Source organism: Kwoniella bestiolae, chromosome 6, assembly GCF_000512585.2.
Source record: "Kwoniella bestiolae CBS 10118 chromosome 6, complete sequence".
Classification (NCBI taxonomy): domain Eukaryota; kingdom Fungi; phylum Basidiomycota; class Tremellomycetes; order Tremellales; family Cryptococcaceae; genus Kwoniella; species Kwoniella bestiolae.
Genome location: NC_089246.1, coordinates 1,189,023 through 1,213,695, shown reverse-complemented (window position 1 = coordinate 1,213,695; position 24,673 = coordinate 1,189,023). Strand labels below are relative to the sequence as shown.

General features: G+C 47.2%; 11 protein-coding genes across 11 annotated transcripts; 9 read left to right on the top strand and 2 right to left on the bottom strand.

The window, feature by feature from the left end:
• Positions 1 to 247: 247 nt before the first annotated feature.
• I302_107649 (adenylylsulfate kinase) lies at positions 248 to 1,626 on the top strand (the record flags this gene model as incomplete). Its single annotated transcript, XM_019193222.1, has 6 exons — positions 248 to 275; positions 432 to 517; positions 652 to 747; positions 867 to 902; positions 1,028 to 1,256; positions 1,490 to 1,626. The coding sequence occupies 6 exons, from the start codon at positions 248 to 250 to the stop codon at positions 1,624 to 1,626; spliced, it is 612 nt and encodes a 203-aa protein (XP_019044699.1).
• An 876-nt stretch (positions 1,627 to 2,502) lies between these two features.
• On the top strand, positions 2,503 to 3,042 carry I302_107648 (uncharacterized protein; the record flags this gene model as incomplete). Its single annotated transcript, XM_019193223.1, has 1 exon — positions 2,503 to 3,042. The coding sequence occupies one exon, from the start codon at positions 2,503 to 2,505 to the stop codon at positions 3,040 to 3,042; it is 540 nt and encodes a 179-aa protein (XP_019044700.1).
• Positions 3,043 to 4,413: 1,371 nt separating this feature from the next.
• Positions 4,414 to 4,908, top strand: I302_107647 (uncharacterized protein; the record flags this gene model as incomplete). Its single annotated transcript, XM_019193224.1, has 1 exon — positions 4,414 to 4,908. The coding sequence occupies one exon, from the start codon at positions 4,414 to 4,416 to the stop codon at positions 4,906 to 4,908; it is 495 nt and encodes a 164-aa protein (XP_019044701.1).
• A 1,359-nt stretch (positions 4,909 to 6,267) lies between these two features.
• Positions 6,268 to 7,077, top strand: I302_107646 (uncharacterized protein; the record flags this gene model as incomplete). The annotated part of the gene is made up of 1 exon (XM_019193225.1): positions 6,268 to 7,077. One exon carries the CDS (start codon positions 6,268 to 6,270, stop codon positions 7,075 to 7,077), a length of 810 nt encoding a protein of 269 aa, XP_019044702.1.
• Positions 7,078 to 8,120: 1,043 nt separating this feature from the next.
• Positions 8,121 to 8,736, top strand: I302_107645 (uncharacterized protein; the record flags this gene model as incomplete). Its single annotated transcript, XM_019193226.1, has 2 exons — positions 8,121 to 8,237; positions 8,326 to 8,736. 2 exons carry the CDS (start codon positions 8,121 to 8,123, stop codon positions 8,734 to 8,736), a joined length of 528 nt encoding a protein of 175 aa, XP_019044703.1.
• Positions 8,737 to 9,322: 586 nt separating this feature from the next.
• Positions 9,323 to 10,237, top strand: I302_107644 (uncharacterized protein; the record flags this gene model as incomplete). The annotated part of the gene is made up of 1 exon (XM_019193227.1): positions 9,323 to 10,237. One exon carries the CDS (start codon positions 9,323 to 9,325, stop codon positions 10,235 to 10,237), a length of 915 nt encoding a protein of 304 aa, XP_019044704.1.
• Positions 10,238 to 10,557: 320 nt separating this feature from the next.
• On the bottom strand, positions 10,558 to 14,430 carry I302_107643 (uncharacterized protein; the record flags this gene model as incomplete). The annotated part of the gene is made up of 19 exons (XM_065870512.1): positions 10,558 to 10,903; positions 10,987 to 11,121; positions 11,184 to 11,194; positions 11,266 to 11,474; positions 11,540 to 11,650; positions 11,720 to 11,816; positions 11,872 to 11,891; positions 11,953 to 12,051; positions 12,118 to 12,162; positions 12,221 to 12,375; positions 12,437 to 12,510; positions 12,571 to 12,658; positions 12,712 to 12,865; positions 12,928 to 12,997; positions 13,059 to 13,433; positions 13,507 to 13,799; positions 13,878 to 14,115; positions 14,188 to 14,290; positions 14,351 to 14,430. The coding sequence occupies 19 exons, from the start codon at positions 14,428 to 14,430 to the stop codon at positions 10,558 to 10,560; spliced, it is 2,703 nt and encodes a 900-aa protein (XP_065726584.1).
• A 393-nt stretch (positions 14,431 to 14,823) lies between these two features.
• On the top strand, positions 14,824 to 16,372 carry I302_107642 (uncharacterized protein; the record flags this gene model as incomplete). The annotated part of the gene is made up of 7 exons (XM_019193229.1): positions 14,824 to 15,025; positions 15,118 to 15,390; positions 15,450 to 15,480; positions 15,578 to 15,678; positions 15,745 to 15,811; positions 15,864 to 15,912; positions 15,998 to 16,372. 7 exons carry the CDS (start codon positions 14,824 to 14,826, stop codon positions 16,370 to 16,372), a joined length of 1,098 nt encoding a protein of 365 aa, XP_019044706.1.
• A 1,310-nt stretch (positions 16,373 to 17,682) lies between these two features.
• Positions 17,683 to 18,235, bottom strand: I302_107641 (uncharacterized protein; the record flags this gene model as incomplete). The annotated part of the gene is made up of 4 exons (XM_019193230.1): positions 17,683 to 17,744; positions 17,816 to 17,970; positions 18,034 to 18,106; positions 18,172 to 18,235. The coding sequence occupies 4 exons, from the start codon at positions 18,233 to 18,235 to the stop codon at positions 17,683 to 17,685; spliced, it is 354 nt and encodes a 117-aa protein (XP_019044707.1).
• A 313-nt stretch (positions 18,236 to 18,548) lies between these two features.
• Positions 18,549 to 20,491, top strand: I302_107640 (uncharacterized protein; the record flags this gene model as incomplete). Its single annotated transcript, XM_019193231.1, has 5 exons — positions 18,549 to 18,734; positions 18,806 to 18,887; positions 18,968 to 19,358; positions 19,505 to 20,087; positions 20,273 to 20,491. 5 exons carry the CDS (start codon positions 18,549 to 18,551, stop codon positions 20,489 to 20,491), a joined length of 1,461 nt encoding a protein of 486 aa, XP_019044708.1.
• Positions 20,492 to 21,735: 1,244 nt separating this feature from the next.
• I302_107639 (ribonucleoside-diphosphate reductase, alpha subunit) lies at positions 21,736 to 24,606 on the top strand (the record flags this gene model as incomplete). The annotated part of the gene is made up of 4 exons (XM_019193232.1): positions 21,736 to 21,778; positions 21,859 to 21,992; positions 22,156 to 22,596; positions 22,654 to 24,606. The coding sequence occupies 4 exons, from the start codon at positions 21,736 to 21,738 to the stop codon at positions 24,604 to 24,606; spliced, it is 2,571 nt and encodes an 856-aa protein (XP_019044709.1).
• Between the last annotated feature and the right edge of the window lie 67 nt (positions 24,607 to 24,673).

Here is a 24,673-nt window from a genome sequence, read left to right as displayed (position 1 = left end):
ACGGTATTTGGAATTTTCCCTTTGGCATGTTTTTGGGAATTCAAAGGGTGAGATGGCGTGATGCGCGTCATATCACACGAGAATTCGTTTTTTCGATGGTGCATGTAAACGAAAACATTTACTCTACTCTAGCAAACACATCTCATGTTGACATATTTCATGGTTTGCTTCTTCATCCATATAGGCATCAACATCATCTCCACTGCTTAACCGCATAGATTCTAGAAGATCATAGATATACATCAAAATGGCTACCAACATCACCTTCCACCCTGGTACGTTCCCTTTTCATCCCCTACTTCAGCTTGACCAGGTGAAAGTATTCCATACAATCCTGACTTCGGTCATCCGAGCAAAATCATCCACTTGCTCTGAAAGTAGAAACAGGAGCAAGTCCACCGAATCATTACTGATCACCAATGATCCTACAGGCTCAGTCACTCAAGATGAGCGAAATCAGCTGTTAAACCAAAAGGGAGCTACCATCTGGTTGACCGGACTCAGTGCCTCTGGTAAAGTAAGTGACCGTCTCATGACTGTCAATCATATGAATCATATGAAGATGCACTACAAACCATAGAGCTCCCTTTCTGAGAATCTCCACTTCGGATTATTTGGGTCGGAGCTGATTCAAGGTGCTGTACCGTTTAGTCCACCATCGCTACCGCCTTGGAACAACATCTCTTGCACAAGAAATTGCACGCTTATAGGTTGGATGGAGATAATATCAGATTCGGATTGAACAAGGTGAGTTGGTATCAGTTCTGTCCATCATATATATCCAGCCAGAATCTATCGTACTATCCCTCGCGATGTAGTATACGCCTTGTACCTGCACTTGCTCACGGAGCATCTTGATTATCTAGGACCTCGGATTTGACCAAGCTTCCCGAGTCGAGAACGTAAGTTGTTCCTCCATCTGTGTTTTCACATCTCAAAATGATCGTCCGTTTGCCCTCAATTCCCTCTTCTCAACACAAGTCATAACTCCAGACCCCTTGCTAATGATGTCTTTTCAATCTCCCAGATCCGAAGAATAGGCGAAGTCTCCCTCCTATTCTCCCTCTCATCCACCATAGCCATAACAGCCTTCATCTCACCCTACGTCTCCGACAGAGAACTCGCCAGGACGTTACACGAGAACCACTCGCCCGCCATCCCTTTTATTGAGGTTTACGTGGATGCTCCGCTGAGTGTGGTCGAGCAGAGGGATCCTAAGGGGTTGTATAAGAAGGCTAGAGCTGGGGAGATCAAGGGTGAGTTAGAATATATTCATATTTGTCTGGATCAACTAGGTTGGAGGATACAGTGTTGGATGAGGAAAACGGTGCTGCTCAGATTCGATCAGAATAAACCAATCAGGGCAGGCCGAGATTATTAAGGCTTGCCATCACATACGTCGTTATGCGCTGCCTTCATATTCGATCAGCTGCTCATCTATGATAAGAGAGTCATTGTGTATAACGCTTATGATACTTATTTCCCACAGACTTCACTGGTATCTCGGCACCATACGAGGCTCCCGCCAAACCTGAAATCCACATTAGGACCGACCAAGTCGATGTCGCCGGTGCCGTCGAGATTATCGTTAAGTACCTCGAAGAGAAGGGCTTGATCCCTGCTTAATTAGATCAAACTGCGTACGGGACCATGCATAATATATGACGGGATTGGCAGATCAGGCCAAAGAGCGACCGTATTTTGTGGGTGGCAGATTTCGAGGATCAGCCAAGCTAGAAAAGAAAGTGCCAGAAAGGAGTGGAGATCACCTTGTGCAGCACAAGCGATAATGTGTGAAAGGACCGATCGATTTGAAATGTCGCTCATCCTCTGTCAGCCACGATGCCTCTCAGTACATGAACAGATCTGGACGTCAGTGCAGCCTTCTTCCTGAGTCTTTGGGCTGAAAGGATATAAATATTTCTCAAGATGTCGCTTAAACAGTGTCAGACATCTTACCTTTCATCACGTTGAACAGAATGGAGCCATAATACAAATTCGTTTTGCAGGTCGGAAGCCTCATCTCTGGACTCTGGACTTCGAGCGGCAACATATATATATATATGCATATCTCCTCAGGTCGAAACAAATGCCCTTTCCCATTTCTCTTTGACACTTAAACCGATCAGTCCCTTTACCCACTAACGGCGGTCTACCTTGATTACAACAACGGTTCATTCCCAGTCGACATTGAACGATGTCGCCCACAATAGGATCGGGATCAGAATCAGCGAGCCAAGCAAGCCGACTCACCTATACGCGATATAACGACCAGCTCTCTGAGGTGCCGACCATATATTGTACTGCCGGTTGGATCGCGGCAAGAAATGTATATATGCGCCGACCTTCCCATACATGGGTACGATCCAGCCCGATCAGCTCGTGAGAGCTAACTTCATGGCGTCAATGCAGAACCTCTCGAACAAAGCAGAGTTGATGTACGGCCGACACCCCGACAGGAGCAAATTACTAAAACTGAGTGAAACAGATATCAGACTCACCATGCAATCCACGATAGAGGATTTGCGGTCGGAGGGAAGTCTAAACTTTCCGGTGCAGTCATACGATGTCGATTCTTTTTACGAAGTAGGGGATCTCGTGATGAGCATGCGCAAGGAACCTTATCCCGAAAGCTTTTTCTGCCCAGTATACAAAGCTGTCAACGACAACGATGAAGACACCTATAGTCTTGGCGGAAGGGGAAAGGAATCAAAGTCGGGTAAAGACATCACGGATTATGCGATCTGTCAGACCATCGCTTACCATCCCAGCACCGACAAGCGTCTGGACAAAGCCCAAGCCTTCGCTGAGATCGTTCAAGATCGGTACCCGCTTGATCGAACGTCCCCTTCACTCCAAGATATAAGGGATTTGGCAAAGCAGCACGGTGTCGAAGGTGAAATCGGGTTATGGCCTTTATCTGAATCAACGGCTAAAACCCTATGTTTTCTCTACAATCCGAAAAGGAAGGCAGCTATCTCTCTTCTCGATTCGGACGTCCCAGATGGTGTAAGCACTGCTCTACTTGACCCAAACTGTTGATAGCCAGTGAATCCGGAATATTTACACTTGAGCGGGTGGACCCTCTTTGACAGTACATGTGGAGCATTTGAGTGTCTATATTTTCTTTTCGTTTGCCTGGACTCATGTAGTGGGTGGGTGGGAGGTTGAGGAGAAATGACATTGTGGTGATCTCATGCTCTATATGTCATTTACAATTCACAGGACTGTCAGAATTACAGAATATACTTATGGAGATGCTCCGTAGTTCACCCTGTATAGAAGAAACTTTTCGTATCTCACTTCCTGTACTAATCCTCGTCGCTATATAAGACGCTGAGGATAGTACAGGTACTCTCACAAGGACAACTACGCCACATGACTTGAGTCGTGCTCAACTATACCTATGATTCCATTGCAAGGCATGTGCATGTGGATATAACGTCTGTCGATCGTACAAAAACGACTGTCTTGCTTGGCTTGAATCTCTCAATGCAGTATACGTGTCTACACCTGAAGCTCATTTTTCTCGTCTTTCTGTCATCTCATATTTTTGCAAGATGTTCTTGCTTTAACGGTAGATCTTACCATGCATCCTCCCAGTGTAATCCGAATCCTGCGTGGTCACGTTAGCTAGCTGAGCGGCTACATTATCCATTACACCCCAGATTGAACTTCTTGGGATTGTGATGAGCCCGGCTGTCCACCACCTCCCATTTGTCATGGCCCCCGAATCGAGTCGATTTGAAGGCGAAAAGGGAAGTTTGGAAGGAGCGATAGAAAGGAGTGCTGCGCTCTCACGTCGACTATATGTAGCAAATTCGAAGTCCCAGGGGTCTTTTGAAAGGACGTGGGAAGGCAAGCCCTATCTGGTCAAACAATTCGAAATCATTACTGTACATGTCATACCTCTGTCTTATTGTCTCAACTGCCTGCTGACAATTCTAACATCTAGAAGACTCTTCCGCTGCGAGCCAACCCCGTTTATTGCTTGCTATCGCAAACACCTGCAACAAACTATATTGTATTCTTCACATATCTTGCCTTCAATTTGCATTTGTGATGATGTCAGGCCCTAACCCAAGTTTTGAATTGACTTTCCAAGACCTCCGCGATCAGCCCACAATATTACTGTCAGCTAGCTACATCAATGATTCGGAAGGCAGACGATTCAGGCCACACGTCTTCATCTATGGATGCGATCTAAACTGGCAAAGCGAAGAATTCGCCAGTCTTCGGGCATTTGGACAAGAGTGCCGCAATCATATGGGAGTTGACTTGGCAAAGTTTGCTCTGAACCTCTCCAGGGAACCTGCCCAGGACGAAATCGATCAATACATAGAAGCAGCAGCCGGCCGTGCCAGAGTGACTTCTGAGACTCACGGGCGTCAATGCAGCTATCCAGCGCTCGTTATGACTCCGAAGGTATACGATGAGTGGAGCTCGGTGCATCAACCGATGAAACAAGACCAAGAGAATTCGCGAAAAATTGACGGTTATTACGTCCCGATTCAAATAAATGTACCTGTGATCGACTCCTCCAAGCAAAGTAAGGGAGGTTGGAGTTTCTGGTCCCGTGGCTCTCAAGAATCAAAGTCGACGTGCACCAAGCCAATATATATTGGAAGTGCTATCTGTCCCAATATATTTGAGCCTAGGAGTACATATAACCCACCTCGTCTCAAAGAATTTCACAAAAAATACCTCGAGACTTTCGGTAACTCAACGGTCTGCCCCAATGAGAAAGAGATTTCGGAGTTGGCTGAAGAACATGATTTCAGAATAGGAGTGTTTACGCTGTCGCCAGAGACAGCAGATAAATTATGTTTCCTCGACGATCCGAATGATCCCGAAGTTTCGACAGATAGTCAAGCAGCGACCCACGCAGGAAGTGTCGAACAGCCCTGAGCAGGCTCATCAATTGGTTCCCTTACACTTATGGACGCTGAGAATGAGGATTTTGTCGATGAAAATGTACTCCAGCCCTCTCGCTCGCCGTTGGAGTAGAAGCTGGACCTTACGCCTCAATCGAACCGGACAAATGAACATGCTCCGCTTTCCGTGTGTTCTTTGGCAAAGATGACCTTGCGGAACACTTCGATAAGGTTTTCCTTTTCTTTTGTCGCCTAAACACAGATTTTGAAACTTTACTTCTCTTCGCCAAAATGACATGACGCGATGTATATATGGTGACTTGCCACTGACTCGAATGATTCGATACCCCATTTGCTGTGCTACACTGCTCTCGAGGCTTGGCAGAGAGAGAGGTCACCGCATTATTTTGCTTTACCGCATTTTTTTATCTCTTTTTTTGAAACCTAGAAGACTTGGCCCCAAGGATGCGAAGCGAGGAAGATAGAAATGCGAAACAATGGAAGTAGTTTTTCTTGAAGCTTGAGAGCGAATGAGTCAGCCTTCGTGTCTCAGTGCATTCAGAGGATGACCATGAAAGCGTGGATCTAAGCCAAAACTTCCCCTCACAAAGTTTTTCAGAGTCAGCCGCCAAAAAACCTCTCTCGACCAAATCTAAATACGTTCTAATCGTATTGACCCTCCCCCAACATCCAACTATAACAGCATTTTGCCACTAAGCCATATACAGTAGCATAGCCCGGCTCCCCATCTTATAATTTCAGCCATGTCACTTTCGAACCCGGCTACTCGCTCGGGTCGCAAAATGGGCCTTGATCATTCCACATGCATTTTGACAGTCATCCGGGACCAAACCGGATACAAACGAAAGAAGTATTTGTACCCAACCGAGGCTTCCCGCAAGGATAGGGCAGCAACCGACAGTATTGTATGGTACGAAAAGTTTGGCAAGATTTCCGTTTTGCCACCATAGCTGCCTCTTTTGTCAGAGGTATTATAAAATGCCCATACAATGGAATATGCATGAAATCTGCATGAATCGGTAGAGGACAGCTGAGAGCTCCAGCATTAGGTGTCTCGCTCATTTGGAAGCACTTGTAGCGATGCCAACAGGCGCAAATCACATCGCCTCATGTTAACAACCGGAATGAACTGAGTTTGATGCACCAAATTCGAGTGGCACTGCTTGGTCGCAATGTATCCCGCCATTGATTCCGTGCATGCACGATCTGAGGCTCTAAACATTGATAGTGTTGTTGTACAGGTCCCACTGCTCAGTCACAGCTGAAAATACCAATTTCTTGCATATGAGGCATAGCAGAAAATCTCGGTACAAAGATGACTCTCTATGGTGGCAAAAATGGAAATCGTGCCAAACTTTTCGTACCATACAATATGGAGGTATGGTCACATAAATGTTACAACGATGTGGGTGTGCATCTGGATAGGATCTCTGCCAAAGCTGCCATGGGATTTTCGGAGAAGGATTTCATCCAAGGACTACAAGATGTTGTTGATAAGTCTACAAAGGATTATTCCAAAGCGGATCAATCAGGACACGTCACAGAGAGCAACTGCCAGGCTATGATCCTGCGTCCGGACCAATATGACGAATTGGAATCGAATCTCACCCGCATGGAGGAATATGCGGAGTCCAAGCAAGGTACAGATGGTTGCTTCTGTCTGATTCATCAAAAGGTACCTGTAGCGGATTTCTCCAAATCGAACCGAGGATTCTGGCAAGATCTTTGGGGCATTAATGACGAGACAAATATCAAGACGAAATTCGTAAGGGTTCCAGATGGAAGCGCGATTTGTCGGAACGTCTACAGCCCTTCTGACTCCTATAATCCCGACCGACTTCGAGAGTTTCAGAAGAAACATCAATCAAAATTCGCCAACGACAAGCGGTATTCTGACCTCGCCATGACCGCCACGTTGGCTGAGGAAAACGGTTATAACCTGGGGATCTTTGAGCTTTCCAGGGAAACAGCAAAGATGCTTGATTTTCTTGAATATCTGGATACCTCTCATGAATCTACTGGACCGCAGAGCTCATCGATATCAGGGACATGCAATATATCGCAAGAGGGGTCGATCGAAGCCATCAATCCCATGGACCAAGCAATCACTGAGACTGTCAACTTCGAGCCTCTGGAGCCCACTATACAGAGATTAAATTCACATGATTGTAGTCTAATATAGCTTCCTACATATATTGGTACGAGATGTGTCATCGAGCATGTACACAATCACTAATTTCTGGCCCTTGCAGACATTTTGAAGCGATCGAAATCGGTTTCATCATGTATGTAAGAGCCTCAACTTGTACCTTTCCAACTCAAGATACCTGTTGATCACGCCCATCTTCTGAACTCGTAGTACAGATTCAATGTAACTCATGCTTATTGATACTCTCCACTTTTTTGGTAAGAGAAGGGAGGCCTATCTCTGCATCAATTTTGTATATAACTCTGCTGGACGTGGGACGTTAGGAGACAGTCAAGTCAGCTGACTGAACTAGGGCGTTATCCGCCCTCGTCGCAATCTCTCATCTGATATCCCAAAGCAAGACGATTGCATGATAGCCTCCACGACTCATCGAAGCCCTTTGTACCGCGACTAGTCAAACAACTTCAGGTACACAACGGTTCCATGTGGGATCAGTGATGCAATGCGGCGGGGTCACAAGGCCCCAAGAAGGGACTCCAACCTTTTACATTTCTTGAGGTCAAAGGATACCGCATGACCTCTATTCTGAGCAAGGTCTTCTCGCAAGAGGCTTCCATTTCTTGGACTTCACGTTTCTGTCTCGAAGGTGTTTTCCCACAGTCTCTTGTTTTCCCCCGGAAGTGGATTTACCCAGCATTTCCCACCAGTTTCAACCCTATAATCGCTAATATTAAGCTTTGAATCATCACATAATCAACATCTAACACTACTCGAATACCCCTCGAGGATCCGACCCAGCCATTCTGCTCGCCCCAAAGCGCAAGCCTTCTGTTGGAACCGATCTGCACCCCTCCGCTCAGTCGACGGGAGGATCCTATTCGTCAATTCTCTCACCTACCCTGTTCATAACCATCGAAAGGGGCTCTGGCGGTGTTGTATCTACCCATGCGAAATGGACGCTCGGCCCCTATGTCACCTCCGAAAATGAACCGTCATTTCTCAAATACGCGGATACCTGCGTCAAGAAGTCGGCGATGTTGGCCAAAGATCCCCAAATGTCAAAAGCCCTACAAACAATGTCAATGCCCAGTATTGTCGCGACATTCCAAGATGAACTGGATAAAATTACTCCTGAACCCGTCGGGTCCCGAGTGTTTGCTGTAGACGGAACGGATCTAAAACCCAGCTGCAAAGTGGGCCGGCAAGCTCCAGAAGGCAGAGGCAGAGGACACTTGTGGACATCTCCTTCTGAGCGCTCAAGATCCCTCTAGGGTAACTCAGAGTTCTTGGTCAAAACTCTTCAAGAGGGATGATCCGGTCATCACAGGTTGCATGATCTGCAATTGGAAAACCCCCGGTCCCGAGCGGGATGATGCCGATGAAAGACTTCAGCGCTTTGGCTCAGATTATATGGACTTGAAGAGCGGCCCAGACCATTGGCCGACCGAGTCAGCCGCCATTGAACTTTCCCAAACACCTGAACATAAGGGCTGCGGAGTGATAACAGTATCAGAGGCGTTCATGGCGCTGCCCATCTTTGAGGCGGTAAGATACACCAAAATTCCCAAATACTATACGGACGCCGTGCCAAACATCCCAGGGGATGAAGAAGATCTCATCTCCCTTGAGGGTGAAGCATCACAACCCATTAACTGTGCTTCAATCCCCATGCCTGCCAATTTGTTGGACTGAAGCCTGAAGCGATGTCCATAGTATTCCGAAAGTAAGGACAGCATCGGCCCACTTGATCATAATTATCTTCGCAATCGTCCTGTGCTGAAGAATTGGTTCACTCGTTTGTATTGGATAAGTTTCGTCAATATGCATGTTTTCCGCATTACTTCGAGATGATCGGCGTCAAGGTCAGCAGAATTGCGTCCGCGAGATCATTGGACCCGCATTTTGCTCTAATCTGTCCGCCCTGTTCAGGAAGACAAAGGATTTATCCAAAACTTGGCACACAAAAGTAGTGGAACACAACGAGGATACGGAGAAGTCGACTGCTCGCTTCACAGCTTTTCATCTCATTCGAAGGCAGATAGCCTACTAGGAGTCTTGAAGGGAGCCAACTCCATGATAACTGTATCGATTCACTGGTTGACACAATTTTTCAGGACTATTCATTTGGCAATGGATATTCCAAATTTTCAAGTTTCAACTTTTTATTTGCGCAGTAGTAGCCCCTGCATACCCAACACCTTCTTCGAAGTGTTCCATTGGGGAGATGGGCTCCACACTCAACCATAACAACTCTACAACACATTCAGAACCTCCCAGCATGTCCAACGCAGCACAGCCTTCCGCCATCCTCACTACTCAGAGATCCGCCACTAAATATACTTCACCGACGGTCATTGCGTGCATTCGAAAGGGTGAAGATAAGAAAATATACACAGGCAGCATGTACTGGCTAGGTCCATCTATCACTGACGACCAGAAGGACTCCTTCCTAAAGTACCATCAAGAATGTCGCAAGACATTGGCCAGTCTGACTGACAACAAGGAAAAGCTCGCTACGTTAAGGACGATGTCAGAGGACCAACTGATTGAGACGGTCCAATCTGAATTGGACCAGGTCCCTTCTGACGCCACAGCAGACTTCCGAGCTATCGCCCTGAACGAAAAAGGTATTCCAGAGAGCTGGAGAAAGGTAGCAAAGGCAACCAAGCTATCGGGACGGGGTATTCGTGGATTTCTGGCATTGAGCGTCAAAGATCCCAACTCTATCTCAGAAGACGCTACAACGGGGTGGCTCAATTTCTGGAAGAAGAAGGACACCGTCATCACTGGCTGTAAGATGTTGAACAGGGTGGAAGACGGCCCCCTGAGGGTGGAAGCGGATAGACAGCTTCACAGTCTTGGCTCAAGATACTTAGACATGAAACGTACTCAAGAGTGGCCAAGTGCTTCTGACGCAACCAAGCTCTTGCAATCGAAAGCTTATAAGGGATGCAAGGTCATTACTGTCTCGGAAGCCCTCTTGAGCTTGCCGATGTTCGAGGACGTAAGATACACCAGGTCCTCTGAGGAACTATCGAGGTACTCAGACCGAACACCTGAAGATTGCCTCTCAGCTCACAAAGAAGCACCCGCTAATCTCACAGAAACGTCGATGCGGCTCCACACTGCTGATGGTCGCAATGAACCATTGATCGACGTGGAGGAAATGCCGACGAGGTCCCATCTCCATTAATTACTCGTCAGGCGGGGAAGCGAAGCATACACCTTCGAACCTGTTGGATTGAGGCGGAATCCACCAAAGGTTTCTTGGAATTGTGGGCGAAGTGATTCAAAGTTGTTCTGTTCATGTAACCATGGTATGCTTTTCCCCTGATTATTTTTTTGCTTTCCCTCTCTGACCTAGTAGTCTAATTTTCACTCCGGTATGAAGCTTGTGTGAGCCCTTTTGTCATCGCACGCCGATTAGAGAGGAGGACTGGTAGACACACCCAATATCATATTACAATATACATTGCAAGACATCTATGGTCCACCTTCCCCACACACCTACATTTATATCTCCTCTCCCCCCTCACCTCCGTCTAAGCCCCTCTTCCTAACCTCCCCTTTCAACCTCTTCAACTCCTCCACCTTCTCCTCCATTGCCCCATCCTCGTTGAACTGCAAAACCATAAACAGCGCATTCTCAATCTGATCCAACGCTGAATCTTCGTCCTCCTGCTCTTCCATGTATATCTCCCTATCAGCTTCGTCCATATATTCCGATTGGAGTTCTCGGTCTATCCTTCGGGATTCGAGATCGCGTAGGTGCGCTTCGGTAGTTTTTAGGAGGAGGGTGGAGAGTTGGGGTGGAAGGGAGAGGGATATGACGTGTAGGGAGTCTGTGAATGATTTGTACCTTCACCAGTAATTCAGTATTATGTCTTACGCTAGGACAAGGCGGGGAAAGTTGATGGTAGGAGGGTAAGATCTTTGACATACAGTAAGGCAAGGAATGACGGATCAGTCTCTTTGGTCATTGCATTTATGACTCGCTGAAATACCTCGATAAGGTTATTCGGACTATCGTTCCATACTCTCGAATCTTTCGCTACTTGCAGTAAGCCAGGTACCAAGCTGTTTGAGAGGTATCGTCAATTATTCAACCCTTTTGTTTGGGCTGATAAAACCCAACTTACAATGCTGCAGCCTATTTATCCCAAGAGGCATGTCAAATTAGTTGATCCGACCGTTTATATCGATAGTGTCCCGATAACTCACCTCTCTCACACCCTCCGAGTGCTTGTCCACCAGCCCCTCCAGACTCAGCTCCATACTCTTCATCAACCACGGCTGGAATTTCCCTCTCATGGTGAAAGCATACAAAGTGAGATTCTCAAACGCCTGGACTTTCTCGTCCATCTCTGATGTGTTGGACGCGACGAGAGCATCTTCCGAATCAGGTGTCGACTCTTCAAAGCTTGATAGTACTGCGATATGTCCAGCATTTAGTATATTTCTGAAATGGAGTCAGATAGCAAAATAGTGAACTCACAGACATCCATTTTAGGTGGTTTGTACGATGCTGCTTCCAATAGTGGCGGTATCACTTGAGGCAAGAACGGTTCGAAATCGTCTCCTAGCGTCTGACACAGACTTGTCCAAGCTATTCAGTCATAGTCATAAAGCGGTCAGCCGAATAGCACAATCAACACAGGTAAACTTCAGCTCTCACCATCCATCAGGTATGCCGATCGCTTATCATCAGATTGCAAGTTGTTTTGTATCGTGATCATCAACTGAGCTAGCTTGACAGCATCTGATGCGAATGTCTAGATTTCCCTGTCGGCGACATCCTTGGCTTACAGCATTTATCAAAGTACTCACTGCCTTCCCAACTGCTGAGCCTATAAATATTGCTCTGCGATTAGCCTTATCTCATCACACAACATAGAACGCTATCCTCACCTATCAAGGTAGCACACTCCATCGCTCTCCCCTGCAACTTCTGCTGTGCCTCCGAAGTAGCAGTGGCAAGAGTATGTACATTGAGATCCATCACATCGCCTGATCAGAGTTTCCAGGAAATGAGCATTCGCGGCTATTCTAGCACCTAGAATCGCATAGACTCACGATAATAAGGTGCAAACGATTCAAGAGCTCCAAGCGCGACATTTGCTGTTCCACTATCAGCTACCAGTTCTTGCGAAGCAAGCCGACACATAGCTGTGCTCACACATAGTCGCCAATACTTGTTCCTGGAGGAACAGCGGACCAGCTTGGAATTGGGTCATCAATGATCTGACAAGCGAATCAAGGTACGAAGCGAAGGATTCCAGCTCAACATCTTGGAAGAAGTTCGTCAAACATGCAGCAGAGTGTGTTCGGACCCTGTCAAACCCGAATATGATCAGTTGTCTTGCAATACCTGTCACGTAACATTTCAACTCACCTCGTTACAGGGTCTTCTAGCAAGGCCAAGCATACTTGAAGTACATCATCCGCATATTCCTTTTGCATCGTTCCCTACTCGAATTGTCAGCTGTGACTGGGGTGGTCTCAATCCTTCCCGCCCAGCTGACTTACCTCGCAGTCCGAGCAAAGCTGTCCAATGCATTGTAAGAAAGCATACCTAACTCTCGCATGAGGATCTTTAGCAGTAGGTGAGATTATCCTATCATCGTTGGTTAGATGTCTTCCATACAAGTCTTAAAATGGCCAACTCACCTCAAAACATCACGTATACGTGGCTGCAGTTCTTCCAAGCATCCTTCGGCGACAGCGGCTATAGCGACTAAAGCGCAATAACGGCATCTCCAATCTTGCTGGGTGAGGAGTGATTCCACTTGGTTGGACAGGGCTGGAAGGATTGTGGTGCCGCCTACATACACACTCCATTATCAGTCTCTCTGAAGCTGTGGACGAGTGACAGATGGGACTCACCAAGAGCATTAGCCAATCTATCTAGAGCTTCTTCAGCAAATACCGGATAATCTTCGTCCTCCTCGTCAAGCTGAAAGGTGTCAGGTCATCAACTTTAGCTTATCAGGATCATAACGACAATGGAAACTCACGTTAGTAGTATCTAGCCAATCTTGACAATCCTCATCAAAGCTCCCAACCTGTCTACCAATCAACAATCCCACCAACTCCCTCGGTACTTTTCCATTCTCCCATTCTCCCAGTTGACCCGGTCGTAGTTCGCATAGGGAAAGCAAGATTTCCGTAGCGGGATTAGCGATCTCTTCCCATTGTTCTGTTGGCAGATTTGAAGGTGGATATGGCGAGAATTGATGATTTGTTGATCCGGATGGAGGTGAGATCAAAGAAAGCAGATATGGGAGTATGTCGTGTAGAGTGGGAAGATAGAGATTGGGATGTACCGAAGCTAGGTCGACTAAAGGTACGAGAGCGTGTGAGAGTGGTTCGGGCGGTAGTCGAGGCAATGACTATCCAACATTTTCAATCAGCAAATCCATATTGAGCTCACGAAAGAAACTAGAATGAGGAGGTCAAACATACTCTGAAAGCTTGATGTAACAGATCTGCACCGATCTCCTCCCTTTCCTTCCCCGTCACACCTTCCATCAACACACTCCTGACCGCCTTGATAGCTTCCACTCTGACATCCACACTTGGGTCGTTCATACCTGCCAGCAGTATCTGAGCGAGCTGAGGAGCAGGTAAGGGGTCGCTCACTGAGTCGACCAGTAAGGTCGGTGTCATGTCAAGTAGCTGGAAAGGGGTGAATCGATGGAAAGGGTGTGGGGAAGTTGTCAGTTCCAGTAATACCGGTGGCAGGGCGAGTAGTGGTCCTACGCAGAATTCGCTAATCAGCTTTCGAGATCTCCTTGATTTGAAGGGGAAGGGAAAAGCGAAGAACAGAGACTTACGATGTCTTGCTGAGCTCTCCTGGACCCATCCAGCTGCACATTTCCCCAAACCCTTCCTCATCCTAGTATCCATCTCATCTTTCAAACCAGCACACAAAACAGTCTCTATCCTTCCTCTTGTTGTCTCCCTGATCACGTCGAAGGGGGCAGTAGCATGTTGAGAAGTCGAGTTCAAGAATAGTCCAGATATAGGTTTGAAAGCTAGTCGTCTGAGTAAAATGAGAGCGAGCAGTCGGTGCTGAATCAGCAGACATTATCAGTGAATTCCTTCTTCCTTGTTCTCATTCAGGAAGTAAGGAATAAAGCTTACGTCCAGTTGAAACCCTCCTACACCTTGTGCACCTATCTGAGCGAGCACCAGCAGTATCTCAGCGGGAGTCTCGACGGTAAGCTTTCGTAGATGTTTCTCGGCCCTATCGTCCGTATCGTCAGCGCATATCTCAGAGATGTGTCCATGGGTCAGGTCCACTCACTCTTGCCTTGGCCCATCGGCTGTACCTAACAACGCTTCCAACACATTCCCAACATCTCCCATGAGATATTCCGTCGACATTTTGCTGAGTCCTTAAAACTTGTTGCCTGCTGTCTCGAGAATGTTTCAGTATGAAGACAGGCTGTCGTTCACAAGTGGGGGAAGGAAAGAATTTTGTGCGAGAGGACCAACTCTGGTATCAACGTGACATGACCGAGGAACTGATGGCCAAAGTATTTGCTGATCTTCCAACGGAACGATGAGTGCATTACAACAATTTGTATAGGTGATTACAATCTGCTCGATGGTCGATAAGGGAGGGTTTGTAGTCTGTCTATCCAAATATACCTCCACTCTCCTGTCTGCTTTTTCTATTTTTTAGACCACCATCGAAGGAAGAAAGATCAAAAGTCATTTCGACACTCTATCTCATTTCATTCACCTCCAACCCAAGGTGCAGTCGTATTCGGGGAAATGCCTACTATAGGTCCATCGCTGCTGTTCGCAGCAGGCCTGACTCTGGGTGTGGGAGCAGGTATATTTTACCCTCGAAAGCCTACCCCCTCAGCTCAGAATGTCCAATTGCCCCCTCCACCTCCCGAGGGCGGTGGGCAGGATAGTAAAGCTCTGATACCCACTGCTATGGGCAGTGCAGTCTTATCACATGGATTCCCAGGTACGCTCACCTTCTCTCCTCTCTTATCTCCACATTCGAGCCTTGACGCACGCTCGGGAGGCATGTAGCTGATGGCAAACATGGTGATCCAGGCCCAACACCCGATATACTTAAACGAACAGCCTACACGGCAGCCTACGACCGCAGGCTCAAACACCCCTCATGGACTGCCGAACATCTCACTGCTACTTCCCTCGCCAGGACCCCACCTCCCTCTAATCCTGGTACTACGCCCGTACCCCTCGATCAAGCTAGACAGGCAGATACGACGCCTGAGAAGGTGGTTGTTAAAGGTGATAGATCCAGGAGTGTATTTATGGAGGATGAGGGAGTGCCGGAGATGTTCAGGGCGAAGTTGCAGGACTGTAAGCTGTATACTTCCTTATTTTCATTGAAAGTAAAGCTCATTTGTAGCTGGGTATAGACTTTAAGAGTGGGTATGATCGAGGACATATGTGAGTTTACTTCCTTTATTTTGGTCGATATTTCGAACATACCTTGTACTGAGCAGGAGTTGAAAGCGAACGTACTGATCGTTGTATTCGCTCACAGGGTCCCAGCAGCAGATGCCAAGATCTCCCAGAAAGCGATGGACGAGACTTTCTACCTATCTAATATAGCCCCTCAGGTAGGGGATGGATTCAACAGGCATTGTAAGTCGGCCAGTGTGTACTCGAGTTCCTTTAGTGCCAATGTAGCTGATCCATTCTTCCTTGTAGACTGGGCATATCTGGAGGATTTCTGCAGAAGGTTGACCACCAACTTTGAGGATGTCTACGTTTTCACGTGAGTTCAATTGACCTATCAAATTGATGGCTTGAGCTGACGAAATGATCAGCGTACCATTGTACTTACCTGCCAAACACCCCGATGGCAAATGGCGAGTTGTGAGTATCACATACAATTCATCATCCTATCCTCCCACCCACTACTCGATGCACAAAAAGCTGATGATAAATCCATGGCCATAAGACATACGAAGTAATAGGCACCCCACCCTCCATATCAGTCCCCACGCACTTCGCCAAAGTGATCCTAGCCTCTCGACCGGACTTCTCCTATCCCCAAAAACCCTCGCCCAACTTCAACCCAGCTCATCCCTCAACCTCACCAAATACCATCAAAGAACTCGCACTGGGAGCCTTCGTCCTCCCCAACAAGGAGATACCCGACGAAGCTGACTTACGATCGTTCATCGTACCGGTCGAACATGTTGAGAGGGCTGCGGGGTTGAACCTGTTCAATGAGCAGGTGAAGAGGCAGAGTAAGCAGTTATGTACGGTTGCTCAGTGTCAGGTTGTTGTTAGGAGGTTTGATGATGCTAGGAAGAGTATCGGGAAGAAGTAGTAGGTGAGGGTTTGGACTGTATGCAGTCATGCTCATGCATTGACGAGTGTGGACGATGGGACATGATGAGGGTGTTGCATGAGATTCTTTCAGAATTACTTATCATATTCACACAGAAGATAGTATTCTCTCAAACTCAGTCAATTGTCATGTCCGAAGCTGCTTTCTTCTCGAACTCATTCGACTTCCTGATATCATTCATACCGGTGTCGTCGAGACGTGTGCTTCGACTGGTGTCAGAGGGGTCGAGCAAACACAAGGCGGGTCGTTCCTGCTCGCAACCTATGTAACGTAGTACACAACATCAATCAGCATCAATAGCAGTAACGGTAACACAAGATGGATGACCAATGAGGACTCTTCACTCACCCTGCCGAAACGTATTCACCACAACCCCATATGTACAGAAGCCAACACCCTCAAGACGTATTGCTGCCAGAAAGTCTTGTTCAAAAAGAGATATCGAAAGGAGTACGGGTATTTCTCTCTAAGATTATCGATCGGGATGTGGACGTAAGATTGCCCGTCGCCTACGATGTACCACATAATAAAGGAGAGGATGAACGGCATCCACCTGGATTCCCACCTCATCTCAAATCAAAATGTATAGCTGTGAGGCGAGGAGGGGGGAACTGACATTTGGTTATTCTTTAAAAATGATATGAATGAGTAGCTCAACCACGATGATCAGACTGCCTGCGATCTCACGTCAGCTTCCGAAGCAAGGGTCTGGGTGAATGGAAGATAGCACTCACAGAGATGGATGAATACGTGAGTTGTAAGTCTCTTCTGGATGACATAGCGATAGAAGGATGGTTTTTGGTCTTCTTGTTGGGTGGATTGATAGCTTGGTGGTGGTGGGGGTAGGGTCACGTAGATGATATCCTAGAAGGTGAGACATACCTGAGTCAGCCTCGAGCGGGTGCATGCGCATGGATAGGATAGGTCAGGCTTACTGCCATTATTGGTGTGATGATGTGAGATTGAGGTGTGTTTTGGGAGTTGGAACGAGATCGAGATCGGAGACGAGAGAACATGATGATAATGTTGCTGAGGATGAAGATGAGAGAAGGAAGGAAGAAAGCCGATGAGTTGATCTGTCAGGCCTTATATGTATTTACTTATATACACACATATTCAGCCACATTCCGTCTTCCTTGCATCAACTAAAACGGATCATTTCACGTCAGCTTTCCTTGGATATTGGGTATTAGTGAATTTTCTTTTCGGAGTTCGTAACTTAAGATCGAAATGGTTTCCACCGTCAAGCTATACATACAACGATACTACTCTCTACCCATCTATAAAATCTATATCTTCTTACTCCCCGGCCAATCCCTCCAGAACAAGGTAATATCAAACCCATCTGCATCTACCTCATCATCATCAAGTCAGTAAGTTGATCCTCCAGCTTGCAGCTTCATGCTGATCGAAATGACATACCTTTTCCAACATAATGTAACACTTTCAACGTCGGTCCGAAGAAGAACTGTGCCTGCATGAACCTAAGGAATATATCACTGAACTCTCGGTCGGTCCTTATGGATACTCTGAGGGAAACGTAGTATGATAGCACAAATATTATCCTGGAATCCCATCTGTTTGTCCGAACGAACACTCAATCAGTTTGGGTGCTTGGACGAGAATCAGAATGAACTTACTTGAGGTATGTGTCGTATGGAAGATGGAAGAAGATGTATATCATAGACCAGATGAAGAGAGTGTCAATGATACCTACACGCACCCATGAGATCAGTGGAGATACGATGGGGTAAAAGGTGAAGAGGGAGATCACTTACCGAAGAGTATAGCAAGGTAATGAAATAAAGCATCTTTCACCTCTTTGCTCAGGACGATCTTCATGATCCTTGCATAGTTTGAGACTGTCTGACAGCCAAGTGATACATCTAAAATACAATTGCAGTGAAGATGTAAAGATGCGAACATTACGAGTACCATTGTTTACAAAAGCGGTCGGTGCGTCAAATGGAATGTGGAGACCCCTCACTGATCTCGGAGATACACTGACAACTCCGCTGGATATTGATCGCTTGGCCGTCATAGGAGATTTCTTGGTATGAACATGAAATGCAAGAGCAACATCGAATACTGAAAGTCTAGCAACTTCTCTCAATAGACTTTGCTAGCTACACAGAATATAACAAGATAGCTCAATATGCCTCCATACCTCTTCCCTTTACCCACTACGACACTCCTAACATTCTCATCCCTCCTTACCGACCCATCTGGATTATACACCACCGTTTTATCAGAAGCTACAGCAGCCAGAACTAGATTACAATTAGCGTTAAAGAGTGTCAATGACAAGGAGCCTGGATCGAGTGCTTTGGCTGTCTTGGACGTAAGTCAGCTAGTACTATCCCTCTCAAGGGCGCATCCATGAGATAGCTGATGCGTTGTCCGTCATACTAGGCCGTTCAAGTGTACCTACCATATTTGAAAGGTATAATAGCATGCCTCGACGCTGATGAGCTTCTCTTCAGGGGAGAACCAAGTGAGCTCTCTTCATCTATCCCTCCTTTCCCATATCTTCCCAAAGCAATTGTAGCTGATGTATAAGGCTCTCTCTCGTAGACTTCCCCTGGACCTCCCCTTTGACATCATACAAACTGTCCCCTCCCCTCCTCCCTCTCCCATCCATCCACTCAGAACACCTATTCGTCCTCCTCACATACACACTGGCCCTATCAAACTACGCGCACTACATTCTCTCCTCCCTCCCCACCTATGAGAAAGAAAGCGTCTCTCGTAACCTTTCTTCAGAGGATGAGAAGAGGATAACTGCGGGTTTGAGTCGGGCAGTCGATCTGCTGTGTCAGGCTTCGGGTCTGGCAGATTGGGTGGCGGAGAATGTGATATTGCAAGTCGAACCTATACGGAACGCACTGGGTGGGAGGTTGGCGGGAAAGGGTGGGGGGAGGTGGCCTGTTGAGTCGGGACGGGAGGTATTTAAGGGGCTGTCTATGTGAGTGGGATTGTGCCCTCTTTACTCTACTTCTCAAGCAATGTGAACTTAAGATATAGTGGTACGGATACATTGATTACCAAGATTTCGAGGGTATGGCAGAGGAGATGTACAGCTGATATAGATTCTACCGTACGTATGTTTAGGATGTTCCTCGCCGACGCCCACCTCACAGCAATCCGTAAACTCCTCTTACCAGTCCTCCCCCACGCGCTCTTCTCCCCCGCCGGTCCACCCTTACCCTCCAACCACCCTTCCGCATCCTTGCTCGCCAAACTCTACCTCTACGTAACATCACTATACACCTCATCCAGAGCCCTTCTCAAAGTGCAACAATCCTCCTCGGAAAGCAGCAGCAAAAAGCTATTCTCCAAGGAGATAGACAATGAGGCATCAGAAGGAGAGATCATCACTCCTCTCAAGAGATATTTGAAGAAGGAATCGTTACTTTCTGGTGCACTAGCGAATAAATGGCTGGGTATAGATTTGGGCGAGAATTCCAAGTCTTCTACACCGAAGATAGGAGAGGCAATCTCGTATCTTAGAGAATCGTTAGGTCGACTGGAAGATTTGGAAGATTCCAAAACTCGTGAGAAGATTAAGGGACTTTCCATAGGTAGGAACACGGAGAGGAAGAAGGAGGAAAGGAAGAGTAGGAGGTCGAGGGTCGAGTATGAGGTGGAAGATACTAGGGCTTGGGTGGGGAGTTATGTTAAGATGAATGATACGGTGAGTTTGTGTGTGGATCATGTGTACAGGCGAGGAGTGTAACGTGGATTTCTGATTGGAAAATTGGGAGGAGTCATGAGGGCAAAAGCAGTATAGCTTTGATTTCGTCTGATATATACATCAGTACATTGTAATTTGGCTTGGAGTGAGTAACAACATGTACTGATCTACCTTGCAATCACTAGGTAACATTCCAACCCATCCCACCTGTATCTTCCCTCATCGCCCCATCTGGAAGACCAATTTTCGGTCCCAAGGCTTTCGTACCGCCTCCGAGCAAGTTTGAACCTGCTCATAGACTACCTACTCCAGGTGATGAGGAGGAAGAGGAGGTAGGGAAGGCACAGAGAGATGGCGGAGCGGGAGGAGAAGGGGAGTACGCCGGGAAGGGAAGTTATTTCTAGTGGCTAGTGGTTGAGATAAGATAAGATAGGCTCAATGCTTGTTCATCGTGTCTGATCGAGGCAGCTCGATATAACAATGACGCGTTGTTGCATTCGTATGAAAATGATAACATATCGCAAGCTACAAACTACAACTTGCAATTTACATGAACAATGATGAGCGGCCCAAGTGTAGGATCTTAGCTTGATCAAGAAGGCTCGTGAACCGCTGGACCGGGCTAATCTGAAGTATGAGTATTGAAGCCAGAAGGTGATCGGCCGACAGCTCAAAGATCAATGTGATATCAGATAAGATATAAGGAGAGTGAAACCAACGCGACTTCATGTCGGCCGACTGATACCAGTACGAGTATCATCCTTGTTGTGTGTGCAACATTCGGGTCCGACGTTCTCATCCTGAGCAGACCTTGATATCAGATATCAGATAACGACCCGTTGATCCATTGAGTGCACTGAGAATATTAGATGATGTCAACCGCATACGCGTACGCGTAGACTGGTTGTCATTACGCGTATTGAACCACTCGTTGCAACATTACTAGTTATTCTGTCAACAGTACGACGCGTCGCTGCAGAGATTCCACGATCCATCGGATTGCTCCCCGTCAGCCATCAGCCATCAGCCATCATATTCTACTGTAAGGAGACGAGAGTCCAGATCGAATGGACTAATCGATGGATACTGTACCACATGGACATTCCTGAGATATCCTGGAATCCACCTCCACAGTTTGCTGAGCAAGCAACCCTCTTGACGAGAGAGGAGGCGGGTCAAAAGTCAGGTCAACTTTTCGTGATTCGTTTCCTGATGGACGCGTCGGATCAGGAGACAACGCGAACGCGTACCAAAAACATTAGCTGAATCAACATATTAAACATTACATAATCCACCTGGAGAGTAGATTTTTGACGCGATCTGAACCACCATACGGTTGTATGGGATCGTTTAAAAAGAGGGGGGCGGGTGTCTCAACGCGATCCTTCTTCCTAATGTTTTATTCCTTCTTCATTCTTTCATCTTAATAAATTATCATCTATTTGTATAACTAATCAATCAAAGGCTTGGTCCTTCCATCGCACGCTACGAACAACTTCTACGAAAGTGAGTTTGTTTTCAGCTGGTTGTCTATGAATGCGGACGAGAATCTAAGCTGACTAAGCTATCTCAACGCGCTCAGACACATCTCATCCAACTTCCTGTACTCCTCTTTGCTCCACTCTACCACACATAACATCTCATCAAAATGGTGATGTGGATCTACAAACGAGACGGTCGAAAAGAACCCGGTACGTACCCATCAGCTTGCCCCTTTCCCATTACCTTGCATTGCAGAAGGCCAAAAGCTGATAACCCACACCACGAATAGTCGCCTTTGACAAAGTCACTGCTCGTATAAATAAATTATCATACGGTCTTGATCCAAACTTCGTCGAACCTGCTGAAATCACTCAGAAAGTGATTGTTGGTATTCACGCTGGTATCACTACTGTCGAGCTTGATGTGAGTAGTGGTTTCTTCGCTTGAAATATGCTTGTAGTTCTTAGCCTGCTTCACGTCGCGTGCTTGTCAATTCTCTACTTCTCGTCTTCCTGTAATTTCTTCTACAGTGCAAACTGTCGCTTCGTTGCAAATAGTTGATATGCTGACTCACCTGATCTCACAGAACCTCGCCGCTGAAACCGCCGCCTACCTCACCACCAAACACCCAGACTACGCCATCCTTGCCGCTCGAATTGCCATCTCCAATCTCCACAAGGAAACCAAGAAGCACTTCTCCTCGGTCATTCAAGACTTGTACGAATGGGTCAACCCCAAAACCGGCAAACATGCCCCCATGATTGCTGATGACGTCTACAAGATCGTAATGGACAACAAGGAAACCCTCGACTCAGCCATCATCTACGATCGAGATTTCGCTTACAACTATTTCGGTTTCAAGACCCTCGAGCGATCTTATCTCTTGCGAGTCAATGGTAAGATCGTTGAGAGACCTCAACACATGATCATGCGAGTTGCTGTCGGTATCCACGGTGCCAACATCGATAAAGTCATTGAGACCTACAACCTCATGTCTGAGCGATACTTTACCCACGCTTCTCCTACTGTAAGTCAGCTTTCGAGTTCGCCCCTAGGACTGATAGCTGACGCTGTCTCTTTGTAGCTATTCAACTCCGGTACCCCCCACGCTCAAATGTCCTCTTGTTTCCTCGTTGCCATGAGAGACGACTCCATCGATGGTATTTACGATACCCTCAAGACCTGTGCTCAAATCTCCAAGACCGCCGGTGGTATCGGTCTTCACATCCACAATATCCGAGCCAAAGGTGCTTACATTGCCGGTACCAACGGTTACTCCAACGGTATTGTTCCCATGTTAAGAACCTACGATGCTACCGCCCGATACGTCGACCAAGGTGGTAACAAACGACCTGGTGCTTTCGCTATCTACCTCGAGCCATGGCACGCCGATGTCTTTGACTTCCTCGACTTGAGAAAGAACCACGGTAAAGAAGAAGTCCGAGCTCGAGATCTCTTCTACGCCCTGTGGATCCCTGATCTCTTCATGAAGCGAGTCGAACAAGATGGTGACTGGACTCTCATGTGTCCTTCCGAATGTCCCGGTCTTGCCGATGTCCACTCTGAAGAGTTCGAGAAACTCTACGAAGGTTACGAGAAAGCCGGTAAAGGCCGAAAGACCATCAAGGCTCAAAAGCTTTGGTTCTCCATCCTCGAAGCTCAAACCGAGACTGGTGGTCCATTCATCCTTTACAAGGACGCTGCCAACTCCAAGTCCAACCAACAGCACTTGGGTACCATCAAATCATCCAACTTGTGTACCGAGATCATCGAATACTCTGCTCCCGATGAAGTAGCTGTATGTAACTTGGCTTCTCTCGCTCTTCCCGCCTTCGTCGACCTCGAGAAGAGGACCTACGACTTCAAGAAGCTCCACGAGATCACTAAAGTAGTCACCAAGAACTTGGATCAAGTCATCACTCGAAACTACTACCCTGTACCTGAAGCTCGAAACTCCAACATGCGACACCGACCTGTAGGTTTGGGTGTCCAAGGTCTCGCCGATGCTTTCATGGCTCTTCGAATGCCCTTCGACTCTCCTGCCGCTCGAGAACTCAACATCCAAATCTTCGAGACCATCTACCACGCCGCTTTGACCGCATCCTGCGAGATGGCTCAAGAACTCGGTAAATACCCTTCATACGAGGGATCGCCCATCTCTCAAGGTAAACTCCAACCTGACTTCTGGGGCCGAACACCCACCGACCTTTGGGACTGGACTGAGCTCCGAGCCAACATCGCCAAGCACGGTGTCCGAAACTCTTTGCTCGTCGCTCCTATGCCTACTGCCTCTACTTCCCAGATCTTAGGTTGGAACGAATGTTTCGAACCCTACACTTCCATGCTTTACGCGCGAAGAGTACTTTCTGGTGATTTCCAAGTGGTCTGCCCATGGTTACTTCGAGATCTCATCAACCTCGGATTATGGGACGATAACATGAAGAACCTCATCATCGCTGCTCAAGGTTCCATCCAGAACATCCCCCAAATTCCTGCCGAGCTCAAAGCCATCTACAAGACCGTATGGGAAATCTCTCAAAAGGCAGTCATCGACCTCGCCGCCGACCGGGGAGCATTCATCGATCAATCTCAATCACTCAACATCCACTTGGCCAACCCATCTTTCTCGCAATTGACCTCGATGCACTTCTACGGATGGAAACGAGGATTGAAGACTGGTGCCTACTACCTTAGGACCAAGCCTTCTGCCAACGCCATCCAATTCACCATCGACGCGGCTACATTGAAACAAGCCAAATCCCTCGCAGCTGAGGGCAAAACTGCTGCTGCCAGTGGAGCTTCGGCTGAATCGTTGGTAGCCCCTATGAGACAGGTGAAAATCGCTACTACCGCTTCTTCCGCCCCTGCTCCCCCACCCGTACCTCAAGCTTCGGAGAGCCGATCGGATTCGCCCAAACCAAGCGAAGAGGAGGAGATCACCTATGAAGAGGCCAAGCGACGAGCAGAGGAGAGAGCCGAGGCTGCTTTGCAGTGCTCTATCGAGAACAAGGATGCTTGTTTGATGTGCTCTGGATAGGTACGAGTGGGAGTAGCCCTGGTGGCTTGAGTGGTTGATACTAGATTTTCTTTCTGTTGTACATCTT